The sequence below is a fragment of the Rhyacophila brunnea genome, unplaced genomic scaffold, assembly GCF_057557595.1.
Source record: "Rhyacophila brunnea isolate RB1 unplaced genomic scaffold, BYU_Rbru_1.0 scaffold_7, whole genome shotgun sequence".
Lineage (NCBI taxonomy): Eukaryota > Metazoa > Arthropoda > Insecta > Trichoptera > Rhyacophilidae > Rhyacophila > Rhyacophila brunnea.
In genome coordinates, this window is record NW_028233339.1 from 23,058,058 (window position 1) to 23,080,211 (window position 22,154).

Here is a 22,154-nt window from a genome sequence, read left to right on the forward strand (position 1 = left end):
ACTGCGTTGTCATTGCCCACATCCCGTCGCCAAAGTAAGTGAACAATGAAAGGTACCTATGCAGCCTTGCTTTCTGTTTTAATACAGGAATTTGAGAGCAGGTTTTCAGATTTCCGGAAAAATGCATATTCAAGGTCGAATTCTGGTGATTATCCGTTCTTTATTTATTATCACAGTCCTTCGCGTGAGCATGGTGTTGTTGAAAATTATTTTATTCTGAAAACGCAAATTTGGTTTTTATTTTGAAAATCGCACTTTATTTTTGCTGAACCCCTAGAAAGCATTCGACATCTTAACACAATGCTTACGGGCCCTTTCAATTAATTTTGTAATTAACGTGTTAATTTGCATTTGAAAAGTAATTAGCAAAAACACAATTTTGTGCGGCCCGTAAGCTATGGGTTAAGAGAGGAAATGATTTTAAGTAAAGATGAAAAAAAAGTAATACATTTTTTCTGGAGTGCTAAAAAAGACTTGGATTGTGGAGGAAACTTCATATTTTGCTGGAAAAACTAGATAGGCGAGAAAAATGGTAATGGGAGCTAAAAAATGGCAACATAACTCGTCTTCATTTAATTATTTCATAATTTAATTTTCATCACGATTCAGCAATTTTAATTTGATTAATATTCATTCACAAAATAAAGTGCTCGATTCAATGTCATGGAGCACACAGCAGTAATTAATAATGTTGTATTTTTCAATTTGGTCCTGTCTTCCAGTTTAATAATGTACATTATCTAATATCTATACAGCACATTAACTCAATAATTTTAAATGTATTTTTAATTAATCGTTCATTCTGATTTCCGATTGAAACTTGAAATTCCTTTTCAACGCAATTGTACAGGTAAAGGTTTTTAGCACATAAAACATCGACAGCACCTTTTGCCGTGAGCTGAAATAATATGTGAACTTAATCAGTTTTGGTGGCGAAATCACGCACTCAGTATAATAATATTAAACTTGGAGTGGGCATTGAGGCACCTCTCACACGGAATTTAATTACCAATGTAATAATATGGTCAAACCTCAGTCAAACTGTTATTATCGAAAATACGACTTGTATACAATACAAACCACTGTAAATATTGTTTACTTATAGGTAGGTACTACGGTTTGCAATCCTGTGGGTCTATTCTATACGCAAGGCAGCTATCGACGATAGTTTATCATATTTATGTATTGAGGTATTTTAATTGTTACAATACGTTAGCCGTCAAAACTCGCTCTTAAAGTTAATACAGCCAAGAGAGGGGCTATTAAAACATTGCGCTTTTTGACAGTTTATACGGTTAACTTATTGTAACAATTAACCGCCTCCTAATACATAATATATATATACATAAATAAGATAAACTACCGTCGATAGCGCCGATAGCCACTTTGTGTAGAGAATAGACCCACTGGGATCTAAAATGCTGGAATTCGGGATTATTTTTAAATAACCCCGAATATAAAAAATAAAATAGGGTATAAAATAGAAAAAAATATAAAAAATAAAATAAACACCACGGACGTAAAGAAAATTACTGTTCCTAAATTTTAAAAATATTAAAATTTACGTAAATGACAACTTATGGTCTTCATAATAATGGCAAAATATCGACGACCTCATATAAGATTTTATGAGAAGTTTGTCCTAATTGGTATATTTTTAGTTTATTTAGCATTTTTCATAATAATACGGATTGCTGGTTAAAGAATGTCAAAAAAAATTCGAAAAAATAATGAATATTAGTTTGGTAAGTACGTATATTTTAGTTTTTCCCCATTTCGGAACCGGTAAGTTTTTTTTATAAAACTGTTTGAAATTCACAAATCGAATCATGGGTACCTACCTATCTAGAAAATTATTCCGAGATTTGAGTAACTCAATGTTTTCTATGTAGGTAATACGTGCAGATGTAGTATACGTTAGATGTATGAAATATTTCTACCTATTTAATTATAAAAAAAAATTATGTTTTGTAAAATTCCATCTCGATATTCCATAAAACAGCAGATATTTTTCCAGAATTGCATTATGCTAATTTAATATTTATGGCTGTGGTTTGTGGTCGCCTGACGGATATGCTATTTGATACAATGTACGCATGTAACAAAATTTTTAATACAACAAAATATTATACTCATGTGAACAGAACCTTAGAATCAAAGTCATACCAAAGAGATTGGACTCCTCCCAGTCTTCAATCTCTTGAGTCATACGGAATAGGTGGGATTTAGAAAAAAGTCTTATGTGCATTAAGGCCTTAGTTACCGCTGCGTCAAAATCTTCTCAAAATGTTCCTCGCTAAAATATGTTTAAATACACATTTTAACAATATTTTAAGGTGTATTTTTAGCGAATTCCTGTATTTTTAATTATTAATATCATTGTATTAAAATAGCGCCAGCAGGCGACTTTTTTTACTATTAGAGCAAATTTATGATCTATGTTTATCTCACTTATCTGGTCGACTCGTCACGCCAGGCCCTTCCTGAGCTCGGGCCCCCAGGCTAGAGCCCTGTCAGCCCCCCCCCCCTTGTGGGGGTCATGGGGTGAACTTATCATTTTTTTTAACTCACGTGGTGCAAAATAATTAACGTTCGAAAACGATTCTTTCAAAATCGGTAGTTGCTTCGAATTTGTAAATTTTACCAGTTTTCTTTTAAAGTAATTATTACCTGTTTAAACATCCTACTATACTTTAAACTAAATCTTGATAATGCAAGAGTCTCTATTTATTTTTAAAAAGTCCAAGTTCCAAGTGTCTCCATTTATTTTAAAATTTTATTAATTTTATAGCTTATTTATCAACCTAAAAACGAATTTGATCCATAGTACATAATATTAATTATGTAATATCAACCTGAATGTTGATTTTATAACTTAATGGCAATTAGTAATAATTATTATTACAAGTGCAATGGTGCTAAACGTCGGAATGAAATTAAATTAAAATTGTACTGTAGGTTAGAATAGCGTCGACATTTATTTTTTAAGGTTGTCTAAAATAATATCGTATATGTCATTATGTACATTGTATTAATTTAATATTAAAATAACTTACTGTGCAATCGATCATCAAGAAGGCAACATTATTAAAACTATGTAAATACTGACGTTCACGGAATTGTAAATATATTAACACTAAAACTCGGTCAGACATAGACTATTATTTATAGATAGGTACACATTATACCTAGACGGGTACCTACAACTATTCAGTCTGAATAGCTGAATGCTTGACCAAAAGTGAGTTGTTAAGTTTAGATTGAACCTGAGGTTCATAATTATTATTAAATTAGCTGTTAAAGTATTTGTTACTATCAAGCATTGATGTTTATTGTGTTTTTTTAAATTTATTAAATGGTATGTGTATATCGCACAAGCGTAATTTTTTTAATTTAACATAGCTAATATTATTTTATTACTTACCACCCGGGCTATTCTAGATTACAGCGAAACTTAATACCAGTATTGGCACTCGCTGCGGGCTTAAGTCGATATCGCATGTACGAGATAGCGATTTCTCCCAAAACAGTGGAAAACTTTCCGAAAAAAACATCTAAAATAAGGCCTCAACTTTTTAATTCTGGAACGAATTTGTTGAATTTACCGGTGATTTTTGCCAGTTGGCCTAAAAAAGCTCTCGACTTTGAAGTCTAGACGGGAAAATAAAAACTCGAAGGAAATTACAAAAAAATGCTATGTAGCGTAATACCTTGAATTAAAAATCTCGAAAAATCAATAAACCAATACCGAATTCTTGAGAATCAAATATTTAAGACCCTAGAATCGAAAAAAGTAAATAAATCATAATCAAGTTCGCTTCGTAATATTAATACAATAATTGAGACGCCCAGTTCCAAAATCCGTCTTATTACGTTTTGCTCTCTTTGAGAAAACCACGAAAAACGATTTTGACCATTTTTTGTCACTGGAAGTGTTATTTATAGACTTTATTGTACGAAACAGTATAAAACCTAAAACTTATTATATTAAAAACAATATTTACATAAACTCTGAATACTTTAGGCAATAACTGAATTAAAAAAGGCGGATTTTGTACAGTTTAGTTTCGGAACAGTATAATATATCAGCAATAGGTATAAAGGCTTTTGGAACTGTAATTTAGCAAATAACTCTCCATGTCCTGTAGGATGTTAAGTGCAATAAGGTAATCAGTAAGAATTTGCCCGTAGAAAAATAAAAAAATTCAATTCAAATTTGATATTATGATGTGACGGATTTTGTGTATCATAGTTTCTCACTTCACAAATTGTATTGTAGGTATGCAATAAGACCGTTTTTAGTCATGACGACCAAATAACGGTTTTCGGAACCATTAGGACCATGCATATAACGGATTTTCAAACTGGACATGTTTTTAAACAGTAAAAAGGGGCAGTAAATAGCGGTTTTATTAACCAAATAAATTTAGGAATCGATTGTTCTGACGCAAAATTTTATTCATAACATGATTTTTCAAAAATAATAACGATGAGGCTTACACAATAATGTCCCTTCGTGGTAGTAATATTATAGTATTTTAGATGACCATCAATAATGTTAATTTCTAGGATAAGAAAAGAGAGGACAAATACCACCCAAAATTCTAAATTTTTACCTTAAGCTAAAATCATAATGTGCGAGTATGATATTATGTGTGACTGATGACAATTCAGCAAAATATGTCATATTCCGTTCATAAGTTAACGTGACTCTTTGAATAAACATCGACTATGAATGGTGGCTGTGAAATCAAATGCAATAGCTCGCACCACAGTTGGTAAGGCCTCGTTCTAGCGCTGCAGGAGTAATAGCTAGGTAGCACGGCGGGCAAAACAAACCAGTTGGCCTTGCGGTCTTTCATACACACTCGCCGAGAGCTGCCTGTTAACTGCTAACTGCTGACCGCACCAGTGACGTAGCTATCACATGTCACATGAAAATCACACAAATAAAATTACATAAAAAATCTCAATATTAAAGTAGACTGACGTTAGCAGACTAGATGGAGTCCATTTCTCAACCAGTAAATTGACTTTATTCAAGCGAACATGTTAGCAGAACAGAACAACAATTATATAAAAACATGCAATGGTAATTTTCAACGTGTAAAGAATGGAATATTTTGTATAAGCGAACCCAGATGTAGGTACTTATATGAAGTTTGAGATTAGTAAGTTAATGGCAAAGCATACGCTTGCGCACCCATTACGAGAGCCGGTAGTTGAACATAACCGAACGTAGCCCGTATGGCGAGGTAACGTACACACGGGGATAAGAGAAAAATACTGTGCGTCGAAAACGTCTGGTGGTTAGCCCACCGACTGGCCATTGATGGGCTATTACGTCAAATTGCAGCGACTGACCGGTTAATCGGCGCGCATGCTAAGTGTCCTAAATTTCTAATAATTTGTCTTCATACATCGGTTTAATGATCAATGAGCACACATGAAAATGCTCTATTCTTTTCCTGTGTCTTTAAACTTTGATACGTTACAAATATTAAATACCGAAAAGGTGTAAATAACGTCATTTGAATCATTAATAATTATGTATTAACCCTTACCCCAATTTATGGTCTAGGTAAGAACAGTTTTTGATCAACCCGTAGCTACATTTGTTGATTATAATGAAGTACTTACTCCTCACCTACTTCTTTTCCACATGGAATATGTACATCTTCAGTTCCCTGTAAAATTATGGAAACACGATGACGCAGCTCTGGAACGATAACATAAAATAATAAACTGTTGTAAGTGTTTCCACAATGCTCCGAATTTCCTGTTCCATTGCAGTCATCCATTGCCGACTCAAGTAGAAAGCCGATACATTCACAACGACTGGTCCTACTCTTTCCGCCCATCCCGTTGTTGTATATGGATGACCTGTAATTGTTCTATAGATAGAGTGCTCATACTGACGCGTCTGTCGTGTTCCCACAGGGAATGGTTTGATTTGAATAGATAAGTTCCATGATAAATAATACACTAGCATTAACACGCCTTCTACCAAAATGTAATGCATAGATCAATGTTACATATTTTTTGGAAATCGATATTACCACCGGTTTTTGTGTGAAGGACTAGTCTGATTTTGACAGCTGATGAATAACAGGAATGTATATTATTTATAATACATTAATATATTTGATTTGAGATTTTTTTTATAATTCAATTTGAAACGAGAGAGGGCGACTCAATATGTCAAGCAATCTGGGATCTGATTTTGACAGATGAACTGTAGACCATTCGTTGCTTGTGCAAAAAGATATGCTCAGGCTTTATTAATCTAAAGATGGCGCTGAGTCATTCCATTGGTTATTGGTTTTATTTGATGGGTTGCAGCGAGATCTCGCCATGCCACATATTGACACTTGTTAATGCAGATTGCTTAGACACCCTAGATTCTAGTGATGCAAATAAAAAGATACGAAAGGCTGCGTGGCAATTTGATCAGACGGAAGACATAATAAAGTACGTATTCAACTATTCAAGTTAGCTAGCACAAATTTTCTTTAATATAAAGTAAAAAATGAAAGTAAAATACTCACTACAAAAGTTTACTACAATAGAAAATATTCTTTTTGCTGAAAACACAAGAAAAGATTAAAGTACATAATTTAAATGTGAGTATTTTTCTATGTGCGCGTCAATCGGATCAACGGTTCATCATTATTATGCCGCAGTCCAGTAGTGGTAGAAGCTCTTCGCTCAAAGTCATTGGCACGCAACGTTACTTAAATTATTGTCTTATAAATTAGACTAACCATATTGTAAATAATTACAAGATAAAAAGAACTTTTTATATACAACGTTTTTAAATTTTATGTTGAATCATATAAACTTGACTTGACTAGCTTAAACGATCAAAAAAAATTGTACTCGATAGAAATAATACTGAAATGTCATTTCGACATACATATTGATTTCCATAGTAACACACGTTTATATTAATAATTTAGTTGCTAGGACCCCAGACCCCTAGCAACCAATAATGGTGTCGAAATAACTGTTCATACAAAACAGAATTAACTGAAAATGAAATCAATTCTACTTAAAGATGCCTAAAAGTATTCAAAAAATGCATTGGCATCGTGTTCTGATATATTCTAAAAGTTTCAAATGTCTAGCTAGTCGGGAAGTTAGTTAAAAATCGATTGCAAGATTTGTACCGGATAAACAACCACCGAACAAATAAGAATACGACCTAATAAAAACGTTGTAAAATTGTAAAATATGATGATGTCAACGTTATTTAGCCATACATTATGAAAAATCAGAAGATATAAAATCACATTTCATATTTCAATTTTGTTTTCGTTTGGGAATTAACAATCATTGAATTGTATTTATTACGGCCAAGAAATAAAAGAACTTACTCATCGACTGCTTAATCTTCAAATCGGCCGGCTAACTCCATTTGGGCAAATTATTGTTCAGGAAGGAGAAAAAACTTAATAGTTTAACTTACTATCGAGCGGAATTTAACAATTCTAAAAATACACTTGGATTTTTTTTTACAAATAAGCTGCAATATGAATTAATACAATATTTCAGCTTTCCAAAAGGGAAAAGAAAATTTATATAAAGAGCGGAGCTGTTCCATTTATGATATTAGAAATTTGGCACCTGCAATTGACTGTTTTGCGTGAATAACGATAACGCATTTCATTAATAGGTTTAGGAATTTAGATTAGAAAACATGCTTTATAACAAATAAAATGTCATCAAAATATAATTTTTGGTCAAGAATGCAGTTAGCTGGTTTGCAGATTAAGTAGTCGTCGTTTTAGTAAAAATACAGATAAAACTGAATCCCGGTATTCTTCCATTTACGGTCGCGGGATTCCGGGATTAAGTAATCGAGCCCGAGATTGCAAGACCTATCTAAAGAAAAAATAATCAGCTCAATGTTTTTTTTCTACGTGGCCCAGTAAGTATATCTTTAATCTACACCACTGGCCCACGCGAATGTGATATTCGATGTCGCAAACGGAATTATTTGCAGACAACACAAACTGAATGTTTGCCTACTTTTCTCAATCGGTTTCGACACTTCGGCCCGTGATTCCGATTCCACGGACATGAATTTATTAAAATGGCCGTTTCGCACCGCGAATTCTGAGCCTACACTAACAACTTTAACAGTTCAATCAACATTAATACCCTATATTTAAGTTGATTATTTATTCATTAAGCTAAAAGACTCAAAGAAGTACTTACCTATTATGTATAATATTATCCGTTCCTATCTATAATAGTTAGGTTAGGTACCATATCACGTGAAATAAAGGGCAAATGCGATCACCTGTTCAGATGAATGCGCTTAGCCGATTACAATAATTCGAGATAGGTACTTACATAATGTTATTATCAGGGTTAACTCACTTCACTCACATCATATATTTGAATAAAAGTATATAGTGATTTCCATGGTCCCCACATCCTGAAGCGGCCCCCCTACCTATCACTAAGGTTAAAGGTAGTGTGACGCTCTATAGTAGCGTTTTCCAAATGATGTTCAAGGTAAAATTAAACGTAGGTATTCAGTGTATCAACAACCAAAAAATGCAATTACATATTGCCAGTGTATTTGAAAAGTGTCAAAGTTGGTCCGACGAGTTTGATGACCAAAAGTGCCGAAACTGTTTTGGTCTTCAACGAAGCTCTTATTGGGGTAATAATTAGATTAATTTGTGAAAATTCGCGTTCACATTCACTCGAAGAAATGGTAATAGAATTCAATGCATATATCAAACGCGATTGTTTTTCAGGATAATATGTCTTTTCATATGAGATGATTCAGGAAAATTAACTTGTACTATGTAAGCGCAAACATTGTTTTGTCTAATTGCTTTTGAGAAATTAAAAATACCGGTGAAAAAATGTGCCGGAACGCCGTTGCACCGCGTTACATGACAAAAAAAAGCCCTGGTTATTATTATTAACAACAATTATAGCTATGTAGAAAATTAAAAATGCTATAAGTACAAAAGAGAGAATGATAATTATTAATTACATTTTTAAAATGGTACTTAAATAAATACCTATCGTCTTTTATATCGCAATCAGTCATTTACACAGGTATTCTTGATTGCCTTCACCCTTTTCGCACGACATCAGACATGATACTTAAAAATAACATTGTAATATTGGTATATAATGCTTAGTCCAGACCAAAATACATATCTGTACGTAAACAAATGAACGATGTATAAAAACTGTTTGTATACCTAGGTACTTAAATACCTTTGAAATGGATTTATACATATTATTATGACAATGTTTTTGTATTCTGCCGCGGAAGAAAAACATGAACAATTAATGTAAGCAGGTACTAGCAAACAAGCGAATGTGGCCAAATTTGTGAGATTTTTTTTACTGTTTTATTGGAAGTAGCGACGCATAGTTTTGTGGATGTAATCAAAATTGAATGGTGCGGACTGTTCAAACTAGATTTAATTCGATAGCAACGTTTGCAGGTGTGGGTTTTTGTATTACTTATATCATTAATTGGTACCAATGGTTGGCATATTGTTTGCATTTTTTTGTAAATAAAAAAGAAAACGGAGGCCTGCTGTTGATGCTTAATTTTGGTTAGTTGCGATTTCACATGATTCTTTACCTCAATAATGATTGTATAAAAAAACTTTTTCTACCTATGTATGTAACATTCATTAATAGTCTCAGTGCCTTTTACTGCAATATTAAATGACTTTCAACGAATTTAATCGTTATCTTTAATAACCCTTTTTCAAATTATCTTTCATATAAGTACTTACTTTATTGTGAAAAAACTGTGGTGCTCATGTAGGTAGGTAAATCTATGAGTCCCCGTAATTTAAAAGTAATATTGTAATTTTTCATAAAGGTGTCAAAGAAATAATAAAATTTTGTATTGTGTAGAGAAATTTTAGAGTTCAACATTTTAATGTTGTGGCATTTTAAGTCCGATCGAGCTAGTTACTGCATACTTGAGCGGTATACTTGCGCAATTTTTTGCACAAGTATACATGATAGCCATTATAGTCTCCACATGGCATAAGCATACGTAAACAGGTCAGTTTACACTTGCGACTTGCGCAAGACTCTAACTGAACATGTTCCGTTAAACAATCATTTTTATGTCGCTTATACGTCAAAATACTTGCGCAATATACCATACAACGTGTACGTATACTTGTGTAAAAAAATATGCAAGTAGGTACCTACCTACCTATAATAGGTAACCCATGAAACATCACTGATTTGTAGAATTTGGGCAGTGTCAGGAATACCCAATTCCTAATGTGACCAAACGTCCCGTTTTCAAGCGGCGTGTCCCGGTGTCCCCGACCACAGCTTCGGGACGCCAAAATGTCCCATTTGATGACTATTCACTTTTTTGCAAAAAGTGTCTGAATGGAACACTGGGAATGTTTCAACTGAAAGTCGTTGGGTGGAGTTGTTCAAACACTTTCGCGCCAATAATTTGGATCACAAAAATATTCGTATTATTGAATATATATTTTATGTCTACCCGGCACTAATGCACCAATAGAAAGGGTCTTCTCTCTTATGAATAAGTTGTAGATGTAGACGAGTGAAAAAACACAGTTGAAAGTAGATGTCCTTATTGCAATGTTAATTATAAAAGTAAATTCGGAAAAATCCTGCCAAGAATTTCATTCGTTTTTGAAATCAACACCATATACCTATACTAAATTTGTTCTTCGGAAAAATATAACAACAGATAAATTTTCATGTATTCACCTGTGTGTACTTTTCATTAATAAATAAAATAATATGTACTATTACAAAATATGTAGGAAATCAAGCGTTGTATGCGCCTACTCAAACATACCTACCGATAATCTTAAAATAAATAATTAAAATAGGTACTTAACCTAATATGACATGAAAAAACATTACTATCTTGTCAATTGTATTGTATGAAAGTGTGAGGCGCCTAAAATGGATAAATACCTACCTTTTTTTAGGTGTCCCGGTTTGGGGGAAAAAATACATGGTCACGTTAGGTATTCCACAAATCATATGATAAAAGCTCTTGTGGGTCTATTCTGTACTTATCGACCGCAAAAGTGATAAATATTATCAAACTTAGGGTAGGTTTGTATCAAAGTATTAGCACTTATTGTAACAATTACAATACGTTGGTTGTAATTGTTGCAATAAATTTTTTTTAATTAATTAATTAAAACATTTAACTTTATTTATTATTTTTATTTATTATATTATATTTAATTTATTTAATCATTAATTATTTTTGACAAAGTGCAGTCATGATAACTGTATTCTGCGCGAAGGTTTTAGGCTCTGCGATAGGAGCCTACTTTATTTCATACAATTCGATAGACTGACTGAGGTTACGTGACGTAATGTCCATATGATAAAAATTCACAATTCCTTCACACATAATCCGACCTTTATTCACATCGAGACATGGCTGTGGTATATTTTTTTAAACCTTTGCAGATTGTTTTGTAATCTGTATAATACATTTCTACATATACGAAATCTATCATTGGCAAATTAAATTATTTTTATAGAATATGAATTAATAATAAAATGATTATAATATAAATATGTGATAATGCAATTAAAAAATATTTTTCTTAAGAAGGTAGGCTTTAAATAATCGCCTAGTATGAAGTCTTCGCCACTGCTATGTACTGTTACATTAGATTAAAACCTTTTCTCACCCATGCACACCAAAGTTCTTCCCAGAATTCCGCACCTAAAGTAAAAATATATAGGTGTACAAAATTGCATACCAACCAGTGTTGCCATCTTTTTGTCACCAAATTATAGTACGCAGTCCCAAAAATTATAGTACGCGTAGTACGTCTTTGGTTGAAAATGTATAGGTTTTTGTTTCTCACAAAAACGTAATGGACAATATGAGTCGTATTTTTTTTATCTCTTTCGGTCAAAATTTTTTTACCAGCGAATCTGAGACAATCTGTTTCATTTTGAGGACTTTCTTTTATCTCTCAAACAACTTTTTTTTTCTCAACTCGACAAATTTTCCTCTATTAATTAGAGTACTTTGCACCAAATTATGGTACGTAAAATAAATATCGAAATTATGATAGTTTTAGTGTATTTTTTAAATGTAGAAATGAAATCCTTAAGAAAAAAATCCTTTTTACAGATATTCAAAATTATAGTATTTTGGGCATACCCTTTTTATATCGTACATAGTACGCGGACCATAATTACAGTACAAATACTATAATTATTGTACGGTCAGCAACATTGATACCAACACAAATTATTCAATTGTTATTTATGCATAAATAACGTAAGATTTACAGCCATATATTTACTTGTATGTAGGTCATGATAATTGCTATAAAATAATGACTAATCAATTATTAAAATAATAAGATCTGTTAATACAACCTCCACTCGGTTGGTTCTCCCAGTCCTCCAGGCCCATATATAATCTTCTTAGAATCGAATCGGGAAATAATATATAAAATATATATATATTGCTTTACCCATAGCTTATGGGCCGCACAAAATTGTTGTTTTTGCTAATTACTTTTCAAATGCAAATTAACACGTTAATTACAAAATTAATTAAAAGGGCCCGGTAAGCATTGTGTTAATATAGAAATAAAATTATATGAAAAGTGCTGGATGGGTATTTAAGGGAAAATTCAATGAAATAAATGTAGTAATGATCACTTATTGTATATTTTCACATTGGTACAAAATTATAATTATAAAGAAAAATCGTATTCAATGCATGAAGAGCGAACTTATAAAATTTACAGTATAGGTTTGAATGAATGAAGCCAACTGATTTTTAACATATTTTTTTAAGTAAATGTTCAACTAAGTTTAACATTGTTTAATTAATCTCATCGTCAGATATACATTTTTTAAAAAGATAATATTTTATTTACATACTTAGATTAGCACCTTTAAAAATAATAGAGTAAATGCAGCAATAGAACTAGATTAGAGTTGATTATTCACTATTTCTTTTGAATATAAATTAATTTTAATTGAAGCAGTACCAAAAATAATAATATATACACTGAAACTTATTATAATCGTGAAAAAAATCATTTTATTTTTATAACTAAAACCTAAAATAATCTAAAATATTATATTCTATTGATTCAAATAATAAGTGTTGATCTTAAAAATACAATATGAAGAAAGATGCTAATTTATTATTAAGTTTGTTTATCATGGTAATTTATCTTTGGAATCAATGTTATCCCATAGAGAAAAATGGGATTCAAAAATATATTATGAAAAATCAATTCAAAGATACTTCAATTATAATCAAAAAAATACATTAATTTTATTTAGATTGAAAATATGAGAGAATAATCACATACCCTTTGCATCATTGTTTTTTATCAGTTTAAAAAAAATATTCATATAATTTTTTTTTCTCAATGAAATTATTATAAAATTCATTGAAGGGAGGCGGAATAATTGAATATAAATATTTTCTACCAAAAAAAATGTTTAACATGATTACAGGTAAGTACTACATTAATTTAATGATAATATTAAAATTGGACTGTGTTATGAAATATTAATAGATCAATAAACATGAAAATCTTATGACTGGCTGTAAAACTTTCAAAAATAGGTTAGATTTTTATCATGATTAATTGTATTATTACAAATATGTCAGTTTACATCTGCACTGGTTGTGAATACATTATTTTTCATGATACTAAGCCACGCCAGTAGTCTAGAGGCAGAGCGAGCAATTTTGGCTAACTACCTGCGAAACATGATTTTAAAACCCCGCTGTCGCACCAAAAAAAAATATATCATTTGTAAAGTAGATGAACAAGATATGTGAAAAATATATTTTTTTAGGGTAGGTCCTGTCCGACCAATAGACGTATTCTACATTTAAAACTTTGTAGCTTAAATACAATTTATGTACCTACATATTATATTGAAATACTTGAACTGAGTTATTATTCCTTCAATATACAGACGTGACAAAATAAAATGTATTATGAATGCCATTTACTAATAAAACCTTCACCTTAAATAAAAAGGAATTTTAAATCGGCAAAAATACATTACATTTCGTCATCTTGGTGAAAAACTGACCTATTCCACAATTGTGAATTTCATAGATAAACAGGTTTCAATTAATATGTATCAAAACATCACTTGTATATTTTCACCACTTTACATTTTGGTATTTTTTAACTTCTTTGGTCAAATATAACCATTATTTTATTAAATACTTTGGGAGTTCACCACCGTTTTAAGTAAGGACGAATAGTTATTACCAATTATTTCAGCTTAAACATTATTTGATCCATAAAAAAACATAACACCGTCCATTTTATCTACAATATAACTTTATAATTAAAAATTTAGGAGGCACTTTAAGGGGGGTCGAGGACCATTACTTATAATTTTGACAGCGAACCTTACAAAAATAAATAACTGTATGGGTATTTAGATTGGTGCAGTTTCACTAATGTATATATTTTCATTTTAAACATAGTTGAATATAATTCTAACCCAAAAAATCAGGCAGTTAAAGGCACTATGTTCGCTTCAATAAAAAATGGCACTTGGATTTTAAACATTTAAAAAAAATCAAAGAATTTTGAGATTTTTTATTGTCGAATTCCTAAAATCGTGCATGGATATTACAGTGATTCATTATATTAAAAAAAAAACTCTCAAATGTATTTTTTTTTACTGTTTATCGACATAAGTTAGAAAAATATGGTAAAATCATACAGAAGAAATATCGTCAGACAGATTATATCAAATTAAAAAAATAAGTGCCAGATATTTCATATAATGTGTGATTATTGATTTTAAAGCACCGCATAGAAACTCATATATTCACTTTTTATTTTATAAGTACAACTAGTAGAAACAATCATATATAATAAATATTCCAGTGACAATTACAACAACTGATCTAGATATATTTTTTAATCTTAGAATAAATTGGAATAAGACTGATAAGTTAATAATAAATACATCAAAATATTTGATGGTTAAGTTCATAATATTTATCACAATGTTTCCTTAAAAATCTTCATGTATATAAAATTCTACTAGCTTTCTAAAAATCCAATATGAAATATAGCTGCGTAGACAAAACCTAAAAGTAACATTACATTAATTTATAATAATACTTCGACTTGCTTTTTAAACAACAAATTTATTATAATGAGACTATCAGGTTTTTAAATCAACCATTGTTTTTAGAAAATGTAAATAAGCAGTTCATGTAAGTTTTATTTAACTTCTAACAATTAATGATTGCGATATTTAAAAATAACTACATATGCAAATAAAATTTTAAAAAATTGTACGTGAACAATCTAGAAATATTTGTATTTGCTGAATAAAGTATTGAATGGCTACATGTTAATGTAATTTCATTAAAACAATATTTGTGGAATATTCAGATTATACTGAAATATTTAGCTGTAAAAATCATGTTTGTTATCTGTCAATTTTTGGCCGAAAACTATTCAATCGAAAATGTTAATCTGTGCAAACAAAACTAGTCATATTATATTACATATTATTACATTAGGACAAATTAATTTTCATTTTCATTTCACAACTGTTTCATGTGATTCCATAAAAAACTGAGATTAATAGGAATAAAGTATTTTTCTTAGAAATGGTACTGACAATTAAAAGAAAATCATTTCAATGAAGGCCAATGAAGAATCATTTTATTATAGAGAGATGAGGTTTATCAATACAATACAGATTACGTGCTTAAAAATTTAAGAGACTTTCTGTCATTTTTCTACACAGGTAAGTTTAAATCACATTTACTTAAGTTAATTAATCATTACGAATTATGGAGGGCCACAGGTAAGTTATAATTTAAATTTTAATTAAATCCTAATAATACAATTTTTGAGTACAGTAAAATATACACATCATAACAATCTATTGTTGTATGAATAATGTTTACTACCAAGTCAAGATTTAATGAGATTTAAATTAAAATAATTACTATTAAAATTTAAACTAATACTTTGTCATACCAATTATTCAACATTGTTCTGATACAATCAATTCAGTTCGAACCAAACAAGTAGGTAGCCAATAATTAGTATAAGAAAGTATTAACATTGACCGATATAGACTAGTGTAATAATTAAGTTAGATTATTCTAAGACAAATCTCAAAAAAATTAAATACAATCGATATCGATATTAAACATTACTCATTGAATTAAAATCTATTGTTTTTTTGTTGTCTAATAGCTACGTTAATTATAAGGTGCTACTTTAGCATTCACGGGTCTGGCGTGTTGTATACTTTCGTATTCGTAGAAATTGGACTGCGGTCGATGCGATTCGCCTCTAGGGGATCTCTGAGAATGGTAGTTCCCGACAACTCCTCGTCTGCTATAAACAAATGTTAAAATTTCCTGACATTATCAATAAGAAAATGAAGTAACTATAGAAAAATTAATATTTTCCACATTGGCAGCATTGAATGCATTCTTTGAAATTCAAAATGAAAGCCTTCTGTTAACCCCTTCAACCGGCTACTTCCTCACATTCCTATAGTTATATGATTGTTCATCTAAATAATAATGGATCACTAAAAATGAAGTTAAAAAAATCATAAAAGAAAACTATGGATCACCAAAGATTCAAACACACATTTTGTGCTTGCTGTGCAAACATTCCAACCACTACGCCATCTCTCTCGCAGATTTTTTTCTTAATACCTGTGATAACTGAGGATGTTTTCAACCGGCGTTGACTACTTTCCGCTATTAGCTTTGTATTTAAAAAATAAGTAAACAGACTAAGAGATCATGGCTGTGCTGTCACAGCATTGTGTGTAATGCAATGAGAGAAGCGGGATTCAGGGACATACATAGATATGTGTGTGAAAGACCAGGGAGATTTTTAGTTCCATAAATGGCCGATACTATGACACAGCCATGGTTTTTGGGCTATTTCAAATACTGAGCTTTCCAACTGTTATATAAACGGTACTAAGCGGCCACACTGAGTACCCTGTTTACTATATTTTCGTATAAATTGACAGTGTTACAGTATTATCACATTTCTGTAAAAAAAAAAATGAAGAAGATTTCTGTCTATTAGTAATGTAAATATTATGCATGTGATGAAAAATACTATGCATAACACATCTTTTCTATCGCTTCTTCAATGAATAAACAATTCGCTGACTGCACCGAAATGACTTACTTTTCAAGATTGAACAAATAGACAAAATAAATTTAAAACGTTTAGTAGGGTAAAAAAAAATGTTATTACATCGCTAACCTTTCTTCTTCGGCTTTGAGCCTCTGCGCGTGGACCTGCCTCCTCATTTGACCAATTTGCACCTCACTCAATCTTTCTTTGCGCGCGCTAAAAGTATAAACAAACAAAATCAGCACACCAATTCCAGGAATAATGATATAAGCATGAAATTATGCAATAATTGCTAAGCGACAGACAGCTTTACGATGATGTAAGGTATTTAACTCAACTCTCAAATTTTAACAACTTTAACAATAATAAAAGAAGATCCATCTATATAATATGTACACATTGTGTAAAAACTAGTTTCTCAATAATCGTGTGTTAAAATTTAATCAAATGTATTTGGTCTTTGGGTTGTCATCGTATATTCATCCTTCTTTGTTCCTTGACGTTTTGAGTTCGTTTCTCTTTCTCTGTGTTTTTTCCCCATTGGTTTTACAACCTGATGTGGATTTTAGCCACTTGCACAATCTATTTGGTTAATGCTCTGGGTCCAAACACACATTGAATAACAACATGTGAATTAGACAGAGCCAGGATTCAAATACAAGATCGATGACTTCATAATTAGACATGTTGCGGCTCATCAATGGTGAGTGAAAAACTGTTTATTGTTAGATTTAGGAATGTGAATGTTTCTCCAAGTGTGCCGATTTAAGTGTTCAGTTTAGCTGACGGGTGAACGTTGCACAAAATAGAAAAGTGATAGTTTACTGCATTAATTGCAACCAGAGATGCCAGAACGGCCATTTGATTTTGTTGAAAAAGCCAGAAGCCACAAAGTTAAACATAGCCCATAGTTTCTATTAATATAGTGAGGGTTTGCTATATTTTGATACCTCTTTTTACCAAGCATGAGAAGTATACCTTGTTCCAGCAAACAGCAAATCAAATGTGTGATCTGTCATCTGAGGTCACAATTAACACAATAAACTATCACTAGTTTTACTCTGATCAATGTTCACTGTCAGCCAGTGTTTCCATCTTTTTATATGCTAGTTATATTATAGTAAGGAGATGCAAAAATTATAGTACACTAAATCAAATTCTTCAAAAATATAGTTTTTTGGCATAAAATTATAGTACAACGTACAAATTCAAAATTATCGTATAGGTATATGTACTACTATAGTAAAGTTACAGTATGGTTGGCAACACTAATATCAGCTAAACTGAATACTTTTCAACAAACTTGAAGCCCCATTTGCATTTTAGACCTAACAGTATTATACATTACCTATTGAGAATGACATTTGTAATGAACCTGATATGTTGAGGAAAGAAGAAGAAGAAGGAATACACGGGACATCCCCAAAAACTGTGAAAGTCTCCAGCAATACAAATTTTATAAATTGAATGGGAGAATGAATGGAAAATAGTATATTATTTTGAAAATATTGTAAAAAAGCAATTTGAATAAATGATTCAAATATTAATGGAATGAAATTATTTGACCGCATTTACAATGAACAAAATAGTGAATATAACTAATGTTCCAATCAAATATATCACTTATTTTGTTGTATTTACTATTTGCTCATAATGTCAATGCAGCACTGCTTAAAGTACTTAGTATTTTTTATCAAAACATTTTGTATTATGTAAAGTGTATTAAACATTATTTTTGTGATACACACTGCTATCATGGATATATCGACAAGTTTTAAAATAAATTAAAGTTGTTAAAATTTTCGGACTCTGAACATAATAAATGTTCGTAACATTTATATGGATGAATGAAATTCAATGATATGCAATAAACAAGGAAACCTACATAATTGTTACGAGACTTTCAAATAATACAGTTAAAGTACGTTGAGTACTCTTAAAAGAAAAATCTTGTACAATTATATAAATCAGTTTATTGAATATCACATAATATAATTACACCTTTACAGTTAAACAATGAACAAAAGTTTAATGTGTAGGTATCTTTGCACATCTGAAGTGCATGCGTTTCTGTATGATCGAACCATCAACTGAACTGTATACTAATTGTTGTTACTGACATACTAAAAGAAGACCATTTAAACTTTTGCTCTCTGTCTAAATGTTATATTATTTGGGTATGTTGTAAATTTCTGTAGTACGTGTGAACGGTATTCTGTAATACAAACGATTACAATAGTAATGATATAAATGATATTTACTTGAGATTTTGCTGTATTTCTTCATAGTTGACATAATGACCACCACCCCAAGGACCCTCCATTACCTTCAATAAAGAAATTATATATTCTTGTATAATAATTTCTTATCATATTTACGCAACAAATGTAAATGCTTACTGTTAGTATAATAAAAGAGTTTCCTAATAGAAGATGTATAATAATATATTGTTGTTATTGACAATTAATTTCGAGTGACAAATCTTTGTGGTACATAAATAAAAAAAAGCATACTAGAAATGTCACATAACTATATGGACATCGTGCACTGTATATAAAAACATAATCAATCTTCCATAGAGTGCATTCAATTTGGAGTAGGTAATAGTTTTCGATAATGATAAGAGTAACTTTTATCATTTTTCCAAGGAAAATGGAAAATTTTTTAAAAGGAAAATCTCTATTACATCTAGTGCTTGTGATAAAATCGTGACAGTATCGGTTTAAAAAATAACAATAATAATTTGACAATGTTCAGTTGCAACCGTGATCCCAATAAAAAATGTCTTAAAAAGAATTGTCCACTTTCAGAATATCCAATATAATACTGGATTGAATATTCTGATGTGCGTTTATCACCGGAAAAGCTGTGAATTGTCTAAAACAAAATTGTAGAATAGCCATATTTGTTTTTTTTTTGCTATGAAATTCTACTAGTTTAATATAAGAATAATTTTCAAAAAATATACATCAAATTTTAACTCAGAGCTGAAAAATTTTAATTTTAAATTAATTTAATTCCATTCACAGTTAAAATTTGAACTTTGATCGCTTTTGAAAATCAGCCCCTCCTACGTGTTTGATTTGTTTTCAATAACAATGATAAAAAAGCAAAGAATCTTCAATAATAAACAATAAATGGCTATGTTAAATTAATCTACAAAAATATTATTTTACTAAAGATGTGGAAGATGAATCAATGAGGTTGTAATAACAATAGCAATGTATTTTAATTGTTGAAAAGTGGCCGGAACTATTCTGGTAGAAGACTTGTTTTCATTTGTGCCATACTCAATTATGCAGGTATGTATGTGATGATGATTGATAAAAACAAGATCCACGAAGAAACTTTGATCGGAATGAAGCAAGATAAAAAAAATGTGTGTTGTATGAATTTGTATGGTAATCATAAAATCATGCTAAAGCTACAAGCGACAAGCTCATTGGATACATCATGCCAGATAATGGATATGCGCAGTTTACAATATCTTTTATATTCGTAAAAAAAATAGCTCATGAGAATAGGCAAATACATATTAATAAAATACATTGTTTCATGTGGCACATTATGGTATGTACTACATAAAACATTATGCATATCGTCATTGCGCCTTCAAAATCAGCTATGTGTATTTCTCAAAGCTTCATAGGAGAGGCTAAAGACAATGCGAATTACAATGCCTGTCGCCTACAACATCGAAATATTTATTAAAGCAATTCCAGAATACATTTTATCATAATTATTATATTTTTTCCTTGGTATAGAAGGAATTATTATAAAACTTTTGGTGCAAAAATCCTGTTTTGTGAAATTTATGCACATAGCCGATTTTGAAGGCACAACGACGATATACATGATTGATTGAAGATTGTTTTCTTAATCCACATTATTATGAAATCAATCTTCAATAAACTGTGTGAAACAACAACATAAAATATATGTAGATTCAAACTTCTCGATCAATTAAATAGAAAGTTGTATTATTTGAGTATCTCACAAAGATGCGTCCCCTCCCCGCCGACCGCAGTTTAATTATTTTGCTACTGCAAATCCTGGCTAGCATAGTGGGGATGTGCCTCCGTGAAGTAAAAAAATCTATACGAAAGTAAACTGACATTTCTCCGAAGCAATGCCCAGAAAATGTCGAGTTTAATTTTGTACTCAATTGAAAGTTGTACTAAACCAAACTCACATCTTTCCTAAAGTATGCTTTACTAGGGAATGATTTGAGTCTGTTTTTGTATGCAAATATCCTAAATATGATAAATAATAAATTCATATGAAGCTCTAATTGATTAAAAGAGCTACAGCAGTTATTTATTTAATGAATGTTAGGCTTGGAATAATAAATATTTATTGTGTGGATATCGTTAAATGTGTCTAAATTTAATTAACCCATATATTTCTATTTTCACAACATCTTATCATCAGTTTATCTTGCTAACCTTTAAATCCAAAACAATTTTTCTTCCAGTGGAAATTAAAAACTATCTAATTTTCATTTTCAATAGTTTTGACGTTCAAAAAACACAAAACTCTTGATTGAAGCATTAAGATTCCAGGAATTTACAAAATTTGAATATTTTTCCTTTGTATGGAAGGTTTGTATTGATTTTTGAAATGATTAGATGTGTTAAGCCGCATTTAGACCAAGCGAGCGAATATTTGTTCTTCCCCCACTCCAGCGAAATTCTATTGACGTCAACGCATTTTGTTAAGCGAGCATAAATTATTTCACTGGAGTGGGGGAAGAACAAATATTCGCTCGCTTGGTCTAAATGCGGCTTTATGGACGCGTGAATCTTACACAGAAGTACATATTAAATAATACTATAGACTGTTCAATAAAAGTCTCATTTTTATACCAAAATGAGATGAGTTTTACGGGATAAACTGATGATGTGTTTTGAATATGAAATAGTAAAACGAATCACAAAATATTGACTACAATATACACACATTAAAAATTATTGAATAATATTGAAGGTGTAATAAAAG

General features: G+C 30.8%; 1 protein-coding gene and 1 long non-coding RNA gene across 7 annotated transcripts in view; one reads left to right on the forward strand and one right to left on the reverse strand.

Annotated features, from left to right (window-relative positions):
- LOC147064641 (uncharacterized) overlaps window positions 1–22,154 on the forward strand; it is a 144,540-nt gene that overhangs the window by 44,559 nt on the left and 77,827 nt on the right. The window lies entirely within an intron of this gene.
- Window positions 14,706–22,154, reverse strand: part of baz (par-3 family cell polarity regulator) — a 143,879-nt gene continuing 136,430 nt past the window's right edge. For 2 of the 6 annotated variants that reach the window (XM_085957492.1, XM_085957493.1), the window contains 3 exons: window positions 19,418–19,482; window positions 17,286–17,372; window positions 14,706–16,385 (listed from right to left, as the gene is read on the reverse strand). In XM_085957492.1, the coding sequence (XP_085813618.1) occupies window positions 16,250–16,385; window positions 17,286–17,372; window positions 19,418–19,482 (288 nt within the window). In that variant the 3' untranslated portion in view covers window positions 14,706–16,249. Of the gene's footprint in view, window positions 16,389–17,276; window positions 17,373–19,417; window positions 19,483–22,154 lie in introns of all 6 variants that reach the window. The other 4 variants (XM_085957487.1, XM_085957488.1, XM_085957489.1 and 1 more) reach the window with 2 other exon arrangements.